Source organism: Amblyomma maculatum, chromosome 3 (assembly GCF_055883805.1).
Source record: "Amblyomma maculatum isolate TAMU_Amacu chromosome 3, ASM5588380v1, whole genome shotgun sequence".
Taxonomy (NCBI): domain Eukaryota; kingdom Metazoa; phylum Arthropoda; class Arachnida; order Ixodida; family Ixodidae; genus Amblyomma; species Amblyomma maculatum.
Window position 1 is genome coordinate 170,232,138 of NC_139346.1, and position 13,839 is coordinate 170,245,976.

At 44.0% G+C, this 13,839-nt stretch overlaps 1 protein-coding gene across 1 annotated transcript in view; it reads left to right on the plus strand.

The window, feature by feature from the left end:
- Positions 1 to 13,839, plus strand: part of LOC146196875 (uncharacterized) — a 99,804-nt gene that overhangs the window by 43,145 nt on the left and 42,820 nt on the right. The window contains exons 10-11 of the mRNA XM_084598568.1: positions 8,504 to 8,655; positions 10,565 to 10,695. Of these exons, the coding sequence (XP_084454694.1) occupies positions 8,504 to 8,655; positions 10,565 to 10,695 (283 nt within the window). The remainder of the gene's footprint in view (positions 1 to 8,503; positions 8,656 to 10,564; positions 10,696 to 13,839) is intronic.

The following is a 13,839-nucleotide window of genomic DNA, read 5'->3' on the forward strand; positions in this document are numbered from 1 at the left end:
CCTACCTACCTACCTACCTACCTACCTACCTACCTACCTACCTACCTACCTACCTACCTACCTACCTACCTACCTACCTACCTACCTACCTACCTACCTACCTACCTACCTACCTACCTACCTACCTACCTACCTACCTACCTACCTACCTACCTACCTACCTACCTACCTACCTACCTACCTACCTACCTACCTACCTACCTACCTACCTACCTACCTACCTACCTACCTACCTACCTACCTACCTACCTACCTACCTACCTACCTACCTACCTACCTACCTACCTACCTACCTACCTACCTACCTACCTACCTACCTACCTACCTACCTACCTACCTACCTACCTACCTACCTACCTACCTACCTACCTACCTACCTACCTACCTACCTACCTACCTACCTACCTACCTACCTACCTACCTACCTACCTACCTACCTACCTACCTACCTACCTACCTACCTACCTACCTACCTACCTACCTACCTACCTACCTACCTACCTACCTACCTACCTACCTACCTACCTACCTACCTACCTACCTACCTACCTACCTACCTACCTACCTACCTACCTACCTACCTACCTACCTACCTACCTACCTACCTACCTACCTACCTACCTACCTACCTACCTACCTACCTACCTACCTACCTACCTACCTACCTACCTACCTACCTACCTACCTACCTACCTACCTACCTACCTACCTACCTACCTACCTACCTACCTACCTACCTACCTACCTACCTACCTACCTACCTACCTACCTACCTACCTACCTACCTACCTACCTACCTACCTACCTACCTACCTACCTACCTACCTACCTACCTACCTACCTACCTACCTACCTACCTACCTACCTACCTACCTACCTACCTACCTACCTACCTACCTACCTACCTACCTACCTACCTACCTACCTACCTACCTACCTACCTACCTACCTACCTACCTACCTACCTACCTACCTACCTACCTACCTACCTACCTACCTACCTACCTACCTACCTACCTACCTACCTACCTACCTACCTACCTACCTACCTACCTACCTACCTACCTACCTACCTACCTACCTACCTACCTACCTACCTACCTACCTACCTACCTACCTACCTACCTACCTACCTACCTACCTACCTACCTACCTACCTACCTACCTACCTACCTACCTACCTACCTACCTACCTACCTACCTACCTACCTACCTACCTACCTACCTACCTACCTACCTACCTACCTACCTACCTACCTACCTACCTACCTACCTACCTACCTACCTACCTACCTACCTACCTACCTACCTACCTACCTACCTACCTACCTACCTACCTACCTACCTACCTACCTACCTACCTACCTACCTACCTACCTACCTACCTACCTACCTACCTACCTACCTACCTACCTACCTACCTACCTACCTACCTACCTACCTACCTACCTACCTACCTACCTACCTATACCTATACCTACCTATACCTATACCTACCTATACCTATACCTACCTATACCTATACCTACCTATACCTATACCTACCTATACCTATACCTACCTATACCTATACCTACCTATACCTATACCTACCTATACCTATACCTACCTATACCTATACCTACCTATACCTATACCTACCTATACCTATACCTACCTACCTATACCTACCTACCTATACCTACCTACCTATACCTACCTACCTATACCTACCTACCTATACCTACCTACCTATACCTACCTACCTATACCTATACCTATACCTATACCTATACCTATACCTATACCTATACCTTTACCTATACCTTTACCTATACCTATACCTATACCTATACCTATACCTATACCTATACCTATACCTTTACCTATACCTATACCTTTACCTATACCTATACCTTTACCTATACCTATACCTTTACCTTTACCTATACCTTTACCTTTACCTATACCTTTACCTTTACCTATACCTATACCTTTACCTATACCTATACCTTTACCTATACCTATACCTTTACCTATACCTATACCTTTACCTATACCTATACCTTTACCTATACCTATACCTTTACCTATACCTATACCTTTACCTATACCTATACCTTTACCTATACCTATACCTTTACCTATACCTTTACCTTTACCTATACCTTTACCTATACCTATACCTTTACCTATACCTATACCTTTACCTATACCTATACCTTTACCTATACCTATACCTTTACCTATACCTATACCTTTACCTATACCTATACCTTTACCTATACCTATACCTTTACCTATACCTATACCTTTACCTATACCTATACCTTTACCTATACCTATACCTTTACCTATACCTATACCTTTACCTATACCTATACCTTTACCTATACCTATACCTTTACCTATACCTATACCTTTACCTATACCTATACCTTTACCTATACCTATACCTTTACCTATACCTTTACCTATACCTTTACCTATACCTTTACCTATACCTATACCTTTACCTATACCTATACCTTTACCTATACCTATACCTTTACCTATACCTATACCTTTACCTATACCTATACCTTTACCTATACCTTTACCTATACCTATACCTTTACCTATACCTTTACCTTTACCTATACCTTTACCTTTACCTATACCTTTACCTTTACCTATACCTTTACCTTTACCTTTACCTTTACCTATACCTTTACCTTTACCTATACCTTTACCTTTACCTATACCTTTACCTTTACCTTTACCTTTACCTTTACCTATACCTTTACCTTTACCTATACCTTTACCTTTACCTATACCTTTACCTTTACCTATACCTTTACCTTTACCTATACCTTTACCTTTACCTATACCTTTACCTTTACCTATACCTTTACCTTTACCTACCTACCTTTATCTTTACCTTTACCTACCTATCTTTACCTACCTACCTTTATCTTTACCTTTACCTACCTATCTTTACCTACCTACCTTTACCTTTACCTACCTATCTTTACCTACCTACCTTTACCTATCTTTCTTTCCCTTCTTTCCCTTCTTTCCTTCCTTCCTCCCTCCCTCCCTTACGGCGCAGTTCAGGTGTCCACAGAAACAAGTGTGACAGATACTGCACCTTTCTCTTCCTGTGAACCATGTTCCTCCTAAGTATGCTAGCTAGAGCATCCACTTTTGCATGCAATATTCCATTGCACTAAATTGACATTTAATCAATGGTGTTCCTGACTGGGGTCTTTTCGTTCAATAATATGGCCTAAATTGTTCGCCAATCTAATGAACGACGTGCTCTATTATGTGCTAACTAATCACAGCTGACAGTTGTTCGAACTTGCATTTTTAGGCAGCATCTGGTTCCGTGGGGATTCGTGTATGAACAGGGTCGCTCCGAATTCTGTCGTTGCAGGTGGTCACTAGTGAATAGGCTGCTCACTACTGAATAGGCTGCCCACCGGAACGCTGACGTCCATCTCACGGCCTAAATAGCCCTATTCTTAGAATGTGCTTGAATGGTGACAACCAGAGACGGAGAGGACTGTTCGCAATGCCGGGAAGCGAACCGCATTGGTAGCGGAGCGAGCCGCTCAGGTCCGACTTTCCAGCAACCCGAAAACAGCTCCAGAAGTTTATCGACCAGACGACTGCGCTTTGAGGATGAACCTTTGTATTTTGCTGAAAACTCGAGGAAGTTATAAAGACTGCGCGTTAAGTTAAGAAGAGGAAAGCGTTGTGCCTGTTTGAACTTGTCGATTCCCATAGGCACTGGTGAAACAATTAGCATTATTTTTGTTAATGCCCAGTGATAACTGATGAACTCGGACATAGATAGGTCCGCAAATCATTTAAAACTACAGGCACATGTAGTTTTAAAGTAAAATCACCGCAGATGTTAAAGTGCAGTGCCATATAATGCTGTTATGAAGATGGCAGTATGGTTATTTAGAGTGTCCACCGTGAACATGACGGCTTGATTGCAATCAAGCTGATAGTTTACTCTTCGTATGAAGTACTTGAGCACTGATACCTACTACAGCAGCCCACGCTGCGACTAAGTGTAATCCTATTGAAGCCATTTATAATTCTCCACCTTTGTTTAGTGCACCTTGAAGTCACCTCATCGTGCGACCAACTTTTGTTTTGAAATAAAAGAGCGAATCGCAGAACCGTTTCCTGTATTTGTTTTCAGCATCATAAACCGATCACGGGCTCCCCATCTCTGTGTTCGTAATTCTTCTATTTCAACATTGTTTTTGTTTCTTGCAACACAAAAATCATCCAGTGGGAAATTCAGTGCGGAATAAATGAAGCCATTCGAATGTGCTCTCTGCATTCTTAAAACAATCTATAACAACAACAAAAAAAGATTTCTCTAATCTTTTCTCAAGTATGTACAGTCTTTGTCAGAACTGTAGAGCCCACGGGGTCTGCTTCTAAGCCACTTGGTGGGGTTTCTAGCGCATTCCCAGCAATCCGAATCTTTTGATAGATGATTTTCTGTCATGCCTTCTGCAGTATACAGAACCTTCACTGATGCTAAATCAGCGCCACTGTATATATACGGCTAAAAAGCTGGCCCCCTGGGCTATAAACTTTTGATAAAAGCTGTACATATTCAACTGCATTATCATTATCCGAACTATACCCCCTGCTTGGCTATGGCCTCTCCAATATTCCTCCAATTAGCCCGGTCCTGTGCTAGCTGCATCCACTTGACCCCTGAAAACTTCGTAAATTCATCCAGCCACCTAACTTTCTTCTGCCCCCTGCTATGCTTCCCTTGCCTTGGAGTCTAATCCGTTACGCTAAGCGACCATCGGTTATCCTCTTTGTAATACATGTCTTACCCATGCCCATTTCTCACTCTTGGTATCAACAAGAATGTCGTTATTTCATGCCATTTCCCAAACCCACTCCGCACGCTTCCTACCTCTTCAACGTTACACATTTTCCTGTTCCATAACTCTCTACGTGACCCTCAACTTAAGTAGAACCCCTTTCATTATCCTCCACGTTTCAGCACCACAGGTGAGTACTGGTGAGATCAAACTGTTATATACTATCCCATTGAGCGGCAGCGATAAGCTGCTAGCCGTAATCTTCGGGCACTTGCCAAATTCCCTTCATTTATGTTATATCCTCCTGGTTATTTTCCTTTCATAGTCCGAATCTGCAGTAACAACCTGTCGCAAGTAGACATATTCGCCTATCACTTGAAGTGCTTCGCTACCTATTGTAAACTACTTTCTCTTAGGCTGTCAAACATTAAAATAATTTTAGGTCTATTTCTCTACTGTTCCTATCTAGGACATCAATAACAATTTGGAATTCCTTTCCTAAGTCAATTAGCAAGCCAATGTTCTCTGCGAATCGCAGATTGCTGAGGTACTCTCCATTGAATGTTATTCCTAACTGCTCCCATTCCAAGTATCGGAATACTTACGCTAAGCAAGCTGTGAGTAGTGTACTGCGCAGACCGTGTCTACTTGCCTAACACATTTCTTAGTGGGAATTTTATTTTTATGGAGAACTATGGTTACAGTGCTTTCAGATATGGCTCATCCGCACCCTGATTTCGCAATGCTTGCAAGACTGCTGAGGCTACGAATGAGTCAAACGCTTCCTCGTAATCAATGAATGCTATGTATTTCGGCTGGTTATATTCCGAGCATTTTTCTATCCCCTGGTACGTACGGGTGTGACCGGTGGCATAGTACCATTTCCGAAAACTTGCTTGATTGGTTGATTTAAGTCTAAGGGTGCCCTGATTTAATTAGCGATTACCTTAGTAAATACATTGTACTTGTTCAACTCCATGCAAATGATTATTTTTCCATTAGGTGCACCGTAGGCGACGCCACACGGTTAATGTCTGCTGCCTTCCAGATTTCTGTAGAACAGTTGAAGTACTTCTGGTTATTTAGCAAGTGCAAGCAGCCCATTTGCAGCAGTTAAGACACTGCAGACGTAACTGTGTTATAAGCTTTCGGTAAAGGTGAAACTTCTGTTGTCTCCTGTTGTAATGAGCCGTCGCACTAGGTGTACGGACTCTGTGATTTGTGTCTGAATTGGCGTGTGTGTTCGATCTATGAGACACACGTAAACCCCGCGTACAGACTCGACACACAAGCACTTTGGTAACTATTTCCACAATGCACCAGGACGCTCCATGAGCAGCGACTTTCTCAGAATGAAACAATGCTGCAAGCATCGCTCGCTATGGACACGTGCGCATATCAAGATCGTAACAATACCTTATTAACATGACTGAGGAGTTGGGAGAACGCAGGCTCCACTGTCTTCATCAGTTTATGTTCCTGCTGTCCATAACGCTGGCAGTCCGATCGGTAACGACTATGTCATGCAATACCATGGTAATTGGAGCGCAGCATGGTCTCCTAGTTCTCACGGGTCTTGAGGTGTTCTAGGTCCCCTTGGAGAGGATCTACCGGGAAAGGAGATGGAGAGGAAAGTTTTGAAATTTTGTACTCTAAGGGCTCCGCTATTAAAGTTTTTCACCACCACCACCACCAAGAGGTTCAGGAAGAGACGGGAGAATGTAATTTGCGCCAAAGGGTTGTTAGCCGATTGCCAAGAGATGTGTTTTCTACATCCCCGGAATGTTTCACGTTCAATACACCAACTTCACTGATCGTTAGGCCATCCTATGCGCTTGTAAAACGCCTTGAACATACGTAATGCAATGTTAGTCTAAAGAGCATGTATCTTCAGGAAAGGGCAATGCATGATGTTTCGTACTTTGAGAGATATAAGAAGATGAGGGATTATCTTTCTCTCGATATTATACGCTAGCCTGCTCCTAGCATGCCTGTTTCCTCCAGCGTTGCCCCGAAAGCTTATTAAAGGTTCCTTCGGAATCTTTTTTTTCTCGGGACCTTTTCTTGTTTTTTCGTCGAGTCACCGCTCTGCATTCGCCACCGCGTTCACAGGACTCTTCCGAGCAAGAGAGCAAGAGAGGTCGCGTTTGGGCTGCATCAACTTGTCCATTTTATGATGTTTTTATGACCTATCTACTCGGCCATTTCACTGGTAATCTTGTTCCAAATAGTTCCACCGCAATTGCTCTATAGTTAGGGCACTTGACTGCTCATCCAGAGGACTCGGTTTCGATCCCTGCGCGGTGGTGGCCGCTTTTCAAAGGAGGCGAAAAACAAGTCTCTCGCGTGTTTTGCGATATCTGCGCACGTTAAATAACTATAAGTGGCGGAAATTCACTCTGCCCTCCACTACGACATTCGTCATAGCCTGAGTCGCTATTCACGTTAACCGCAAGAGTCTAAACCAACCCTGCTTTAAATAGCTGCAGGAGCGTCCTTTTCGAAAGCCTTGAAAAAGGCACAGGATAGGGAAGCTATACTGTTCAATACTGGCTCTTTTTTTACATACTTTTCAGTATTATTCCCAGAGGCTCAACTATGTATAAATAATTATTTGCCCTAATCATTCTTTAAAATTACCATACGAATTAGTGCTCTGACGCGACACGTCAGATGACCAAAAATGTGCCTATTTTGAAGCCGCTGAAAAGTTTCATTGCATAAAGAAATATGAATATTAAAAAGCATTATTTGCGATTGCACAGACGGGATTGTCTGCTCGATAGTTTCACTTCTTCTACCTAACCCCAGTTCACAAGCCATTGCTAGGCTACGTATACAATGTGTCCCCGCTAAAATAGGTCAACTGAGTAAAAAAAGAACCGTTCTTCTGAAAGGGAGAAAAAGGAAAATAGATTTCAATAGGCGGTCAGGTTAACCTCCGGCAAATATAGTATTCTTCGACCTGCTTATTAGCCGACACTAATTAATTCGTTAAATATGATTTTAAATGCTCTTGTGCGGACGGGAAGGTTGCAGAGCGTCGATGATTGTCCTATGCAGCACAGCCGCTTCCCGTGAAGAGATCCAACAAATTAAAAAAAAAAATGTATAGCATATGTGCACGTGCTTCGTGCGCCTGAATACGCTGCGATTTGGATGCTCCCACCCAATGCCTGGTAGAGCGCTGCCAGATTCGCGCGATCTACGTTGCGAACGATAGAGCTTCGATTTGCTTCTGATTCTAGCGCCAGCGGAAGCAGCAAGACGTGGTTAGGGATAGAAACCTCAGAAGGCTTGGAAATGCAGGTATTAAGAATGTACAATATATGAAAGTTCCATATTCTTGAAGTGCCGCATTATGGTGATCCCGATGCAATGCCAGGAAACTTAAAGGACAAGGCATAGCGCTGCTGCGATGGGCTTTGTATGCTTCCCAGTGTGAGTGGCTCTCGAGTATTCGCCTTGATATAAAGCTGATGGCAGGTTCTTTCATTTGTACAGGATGTCCATTTTAATAAAACCTGTTTCGCACAGCAGCGTAACCACAGCCGTCACAGTACAGGTGAATTGTGAATAGTGAATTGCTCTTGTTCAACTTCATATTCCAGAGCACTTGTCACAACGAAAATAACATCGGCATTATTTTTTGTTGCTGTTTTCCTCCTACAATATAGAGCACCCGCGTTTTGATAAGCACTACTGGTGAAGAGACCATTTCATCAGGCCGACCACCCGCTTCTCTGACAGTAGAGTGCAGCCTGTGCTTGGCCGAGACGCCATACGGGGAAATCGTCGAGCTCTTGTGGTGCGGCCACTTGCTCTGCAGGTAAGGAAGCGTACGGATCGGAAGTTCTGCTTGTATTGGCTGGCGAATGGCCATGTGTATTGTGAGTCGCCGGGGTGGTGCAGTGGTTACGGCGCTCGACTACTGTTCCCAAGAACACGGGATCGAATCCCGCCTTCGGCGGCCGCTTTTCGATGGAGGCGAAGAGCAAGATGCCCGTGTGCTGTGCGATGTCAGTGCACGTTAAAGAACCCCAGGTGATCGAAATTTCCGGAGTCCTCCACTACGGCGTCTCTCATAGCCTGAGTTGCTTTGGGACGTTAAATTCACCATTACATAGCAATAATCTATTTGGAGATCGAGATCCACTAAGTTGGCTGTGCATGCTTTGTGTACGAGAATACAAGACGCGGGATCCTGTTGGAACGTCGAGTAATTTAAAAGTGTGGCGCCCAGGCCTGGCTCCTGGAGGGCAACCACGGCTGGTACAAACTCAAAGGTTTCAAGGTAGAGGCGGAAATTGGCCCGCTTAGTGCGGTCCTTAAAGCCTCTACAGTTCCATTGCGATATTAAAGTTGAGAAGGCCGAATTGGAGGTAGGAGAACGTCTTTGATTAATGTGTCTCGCCAGGATTAAACATTTTTTTGGGAGGAAGATGAGGGAGTGGCCGCCCCAGAGCCAGCTACCTGCGGTACCACGGGGGTGGTGACAGGAGCGGGGCAGCTGTCCTCATTGTCTGAATCAATGATCCGACGGTTGAATTTTGCAGGACGGGATACTTCTTTTTTTTTTTTTTTCCAGGTATTCCGATAGGCGATCCCGTACCATTGCATCCATTAGTTTCCCCACGCATGAAGCCAATGATATAGGCCTGAGATTGTCTCTGTTGATATATACGTTTGCCTGATTTTGGGATAAAGTGACAAGGACCGTTTTTCACTCCCAGTCGAAAAAAACTACAGAACCGTGTCAAAAATACGACACAATATTCTGTAGTTCTGTCGTAAACGTCAGATTTTTCTGTAGTTCTGTAGTACATTATTGTAGTTCTGTAGTTTCCCTGTAGTATATTTCAGTTGTCTGTAGTTCTGTAGTACTTTTCTGTTGTAACTACATAAATTTCTGATGTTACTACAGAACGTTCTGTTGTCACAACAGGTTTCCCGTCAAAAACCGCACAGAAAGTCTGTCGTAACAACAGAAAATTTTCTGTAGTATTTTCCGACTGGGATGGAATGGGACTTTCTCCTTGTCAGATGGAGTTGATGTATTCGAGGAGATGTATGTGTACAGCATCTGGTAGGTTGGCCATAAGTTTGACAGCCGCTTTGAGGTCGTGCAGCTGGAACGGTGCATCAAGCTCCGAATTCGCTCTGCCTGCATATAGGTACTCTGGCCCATAAAAGTCCTGCTGTTGGCAGAGATACTTATCCCTAAGTGTCTCCTATAGCTGTGTTGCGGTCCCTTGGAAGTTATGAATGGCTCTGTGAAGTTGGTGTTGAGTTTCTCCCCGCGTTTGTTTGGGGTCAATCAGACTGCAGGAAAGGCGGCATGTATTTTTCTGCGACATTTGTCATGCAGCCATATTACGTCTGTCGACCCAATTGGAGTCTGCAAGGTGCGTTCACAGGGGTTCTCGGCCTGGGCGCAAGACATTATCATCACTATACGCTTTCGTGAGAAACACATAAACACAAAAGAAGACATGCCGGCTGTGGACAATCACCTTCTTCACCTTTGGCAGGTCCGCAGGGGTCCCTCAAGACTATATGGAAAAGGCAGAAACACAATCGCACCTTTCGCAGACGAATTCAAGACATTACACAAAAAGCGGCAGAGTACGCCTCGCACCTTGCAGACTCCGGCACTGTAGTCGGGCGTCTTACCACTGCATCTTATAAGAGAGCGCCAAAAAGTTTAGCCCCCTCTCTAATTCCCTTACTGTGCGCAGGGACTGCGTTCAGAGGACAGCGGTGAACTCGACCACCTACTTCGTCCATTGCCCTGTGATGCCGGACGGAGGCGTTCCCTGTAACTCTTACATTCAAGAGTCTGCACTGGAGACAGTAAGTGCTCGCTCTTGTTGTTGGAGGAAAAAAAAAAGTTACAGTGTCTCTTAGATGCCTCTTAAGAGGAGAATGGCGAAAGCCTACCCTTCATCTCCTATATCATTGCCTCTTATCGGCGTTCGTTTCATTGCTACATATAGTTATAATTGTTTGCAGGAAAGGGAAGGCGCGGTATCTGTCACATTTTCTCCGGCAAGTGTGAGTTAGGGCGGTACACCATCGCTCCTGTCACGTGGCGTTCCTTCGTGCGCGTTAAAATGTGGCATTGCAGATGGCAGAAACGCTAGACAAGAACTAATCTCGTGGAATCTCGCGCAGTATAACAGATGTCGCGCACAAATATCGCGCACAACTCTCGCCCGCGGGATTTTATTCCATGAGCCTAGAAACGCTTTTGACCTAAAAAGCTATATTCTACTGCCGATTTAAACGTGGTTGTACAATGCGAATCGCAGTTACATCAGCGTACACATTATGAGTTGTTTCGCTGCTCTTTTGCAGGTGCGTAAGCACGAAATGAATCAAGGTCGTTAATAATAGAACTGCATCGGTGTCATGCACATCAGTTGAGGCTGTGTATGTAATTCCGAAGGCGGGTCACGAAAAAGCGATAATTCTAGATTCCGGGTTTCTACTCATCGCTTCTTTTCATGGCATTCCACTTTTAAACCGCTGGCCCCTTTAAAAGGGGCACTTCATATCCACATTTATCGCTGTGTGATACGTCATTACTGCAAGGCTTATGCAGCGAGAGCACCACTCAACGCTTGTCCGAATCCGGTGAGAACATGAGGCCAAAGTTTTGTTTCGAACTAATGGCACTAACCATACTGCCCACGCAGCCAATCTGTATGCCGGTGTGTTGTGCTAATCTCATAACCATTGTTGCTGCAGGTGCTGACAGCTGAAGAACAGGAACGCCGAAAGATGCTGGCTGAGCAGTCGTCTAGCACTGACCTTTGGCACACTTTGCTGGAAGACTAGCCACTCAAGAAAAGTCTATCTCCACTCTAGGCCCACGTGCAAAGATGAACACCGAGTGGTATGGGGTGGGAACAGTCACTGTGAACTCCGGCGATATGTTTTTCAGAAGCGTTGTGAACTTCTGTCAGCGCGGTTACAACGGTTTTTCTTGTCTGTGATGGAAAGAGAAAGGGGTAGAGGAACGGGCTAGAGTAAGGTCCGGGGCCTTGAGTGTAATATATGACTCTTTTTTTTTTGTTTATCAAATTTTGGCGTCAACTAGTTGCACCATTGGATCTGAATAGTGTTTTCTCGGCGATACTACTGCATTTTTGCATATCTGTTTGCTCAGTGTAATAATATTCAATGTTTAGGTAAAGAGCGTTTACAACGTAATAACGCCCATTGTATACGCATAACAGGATGATTTTAATTTATTCCAGTAATTACATTGACGTGGTTTCTTGATTACAGTTTGCTGCTAGATATGCTATGGACTGACTTTGGAATAATCTAAACAACATCGCCGGCATCCGTTACACCCTTTTAGACCCAAAGGGCATTACATAAGGCAGGGATGACATACTATGCAAGATATTGTACACGGATGTCATCCAATGTCACAGAGTGCTTAGCATGAAAATATGTTGACAGCTATACAAGTACGCCAATTAGTAACAAATATACCAATTATACATTAAAGAATTAAGACACAATTATTTGAAGAAGTTAACCCTTGACTACTTTTGTTTTGGCATCAGTCAGATTGCCCGTCATCATTTTGCACGATTTTACACTACGTGTTCTTCTGTAGTGAAGTCTATGGCCATATACATCGACTGCAAATCAACGTTGATTGTTTATGTTAACGAGGAATTTCGTGTTGTGTGCTGTTTACGATGCAATAAGTTATAATAAATGCGTTTCGTAATGGAGAAGACAGCAGACTCCTGCAGGATAATGCGTTACAGATGTAATGATTTGTGGGTACTGCATAGTTTGCTGGCACTACAGAATAAACATATTACAATCCTTGTTCAAGATCATGGCATTTGATTTCAGCCTGAATTCTAGCACAGACACTCCTAAAATCCTTTCAACGTCGAACTATACATACAGTTCTTTTAGAGGGCAGTCCTTATGCTTGCCGTGTCTTCCTCAGGGCATCTTACCCGAACCAAACACCCGCTACAACATAGTAGAACCGTGCTGGGTAAAACCTTTGGCCCACATACTGGAGCTTAGAGGCCGAACCATCGCATCAGCAGTGAACACCGGTGCGAGCCAGCCACTTGCCTGTTCACCTGTGCCCGTTGTTTGCTTCGTCGCTCATTACACAATATTACTTTAAAAGCAGCCGGTAAATGTAGCTATCAATATAGCCTCCTTTAAGGAGGCTATGATATCAATGAACTTGACGTTTACTGGAAAGTGTACATATGAAGAGAATGCTATTTTTTTTTTTTTCCAAGTACAAAAACCGAGGCTCTTTTCGTCACCTTCGAAAACGATAACTTCATAGACGTAATATGTCGCGAACTTTAGCCGTATGCTCAGTAGAAGGAAAACACTTATGGCGCCGCCAGGCTTATCTTATTTATATAGGTTTATCTAATAGGTTTATCTTAATGTGTTTAGGTAGATGCGCACTTGGCATAATCAATATAGGCAGTAACAACTCCATGAACGAAAACATTCCGGACTTGTGTCTGTTTTCAACATTCATCGAATCTTGCTCGAAAACTAGAGCCACATTTAAAATGTCAACCATTGTTCTTTCTCTGAGGACCGAGGTTAAGCCTTGAAGTCCTTAATGCTTTGTCGAAGGTTAGAGGTTTTCAGGAAAAAGGCGCGACACGACGCCACAGAGAGCGTCTATATGTTACACGTTAGGCAGAAAATCACAAATTTTACTAGGTAGATTTTTCGTCCCGAATGTTTCAGTAAGAAGAGAACAGGCTGCCTAGAGGTCTCACCCCGTTCTACTGACCTTATTAATTTCGCTATGGCATCACAGATGGTACTACAGCTATAAAGTGTGCGTGAGTCGCTACTTCTTCGAGATGAGGATTAACAAAATGATATGTCAGGGCATTCCTAGTTAGCACGATCACGCGTGCCCCAGCTGAAATTTGATGACATTAAATCTTCACAAGAGACTAACAGACATCGTTATACTGCATGGCAAGTTTTC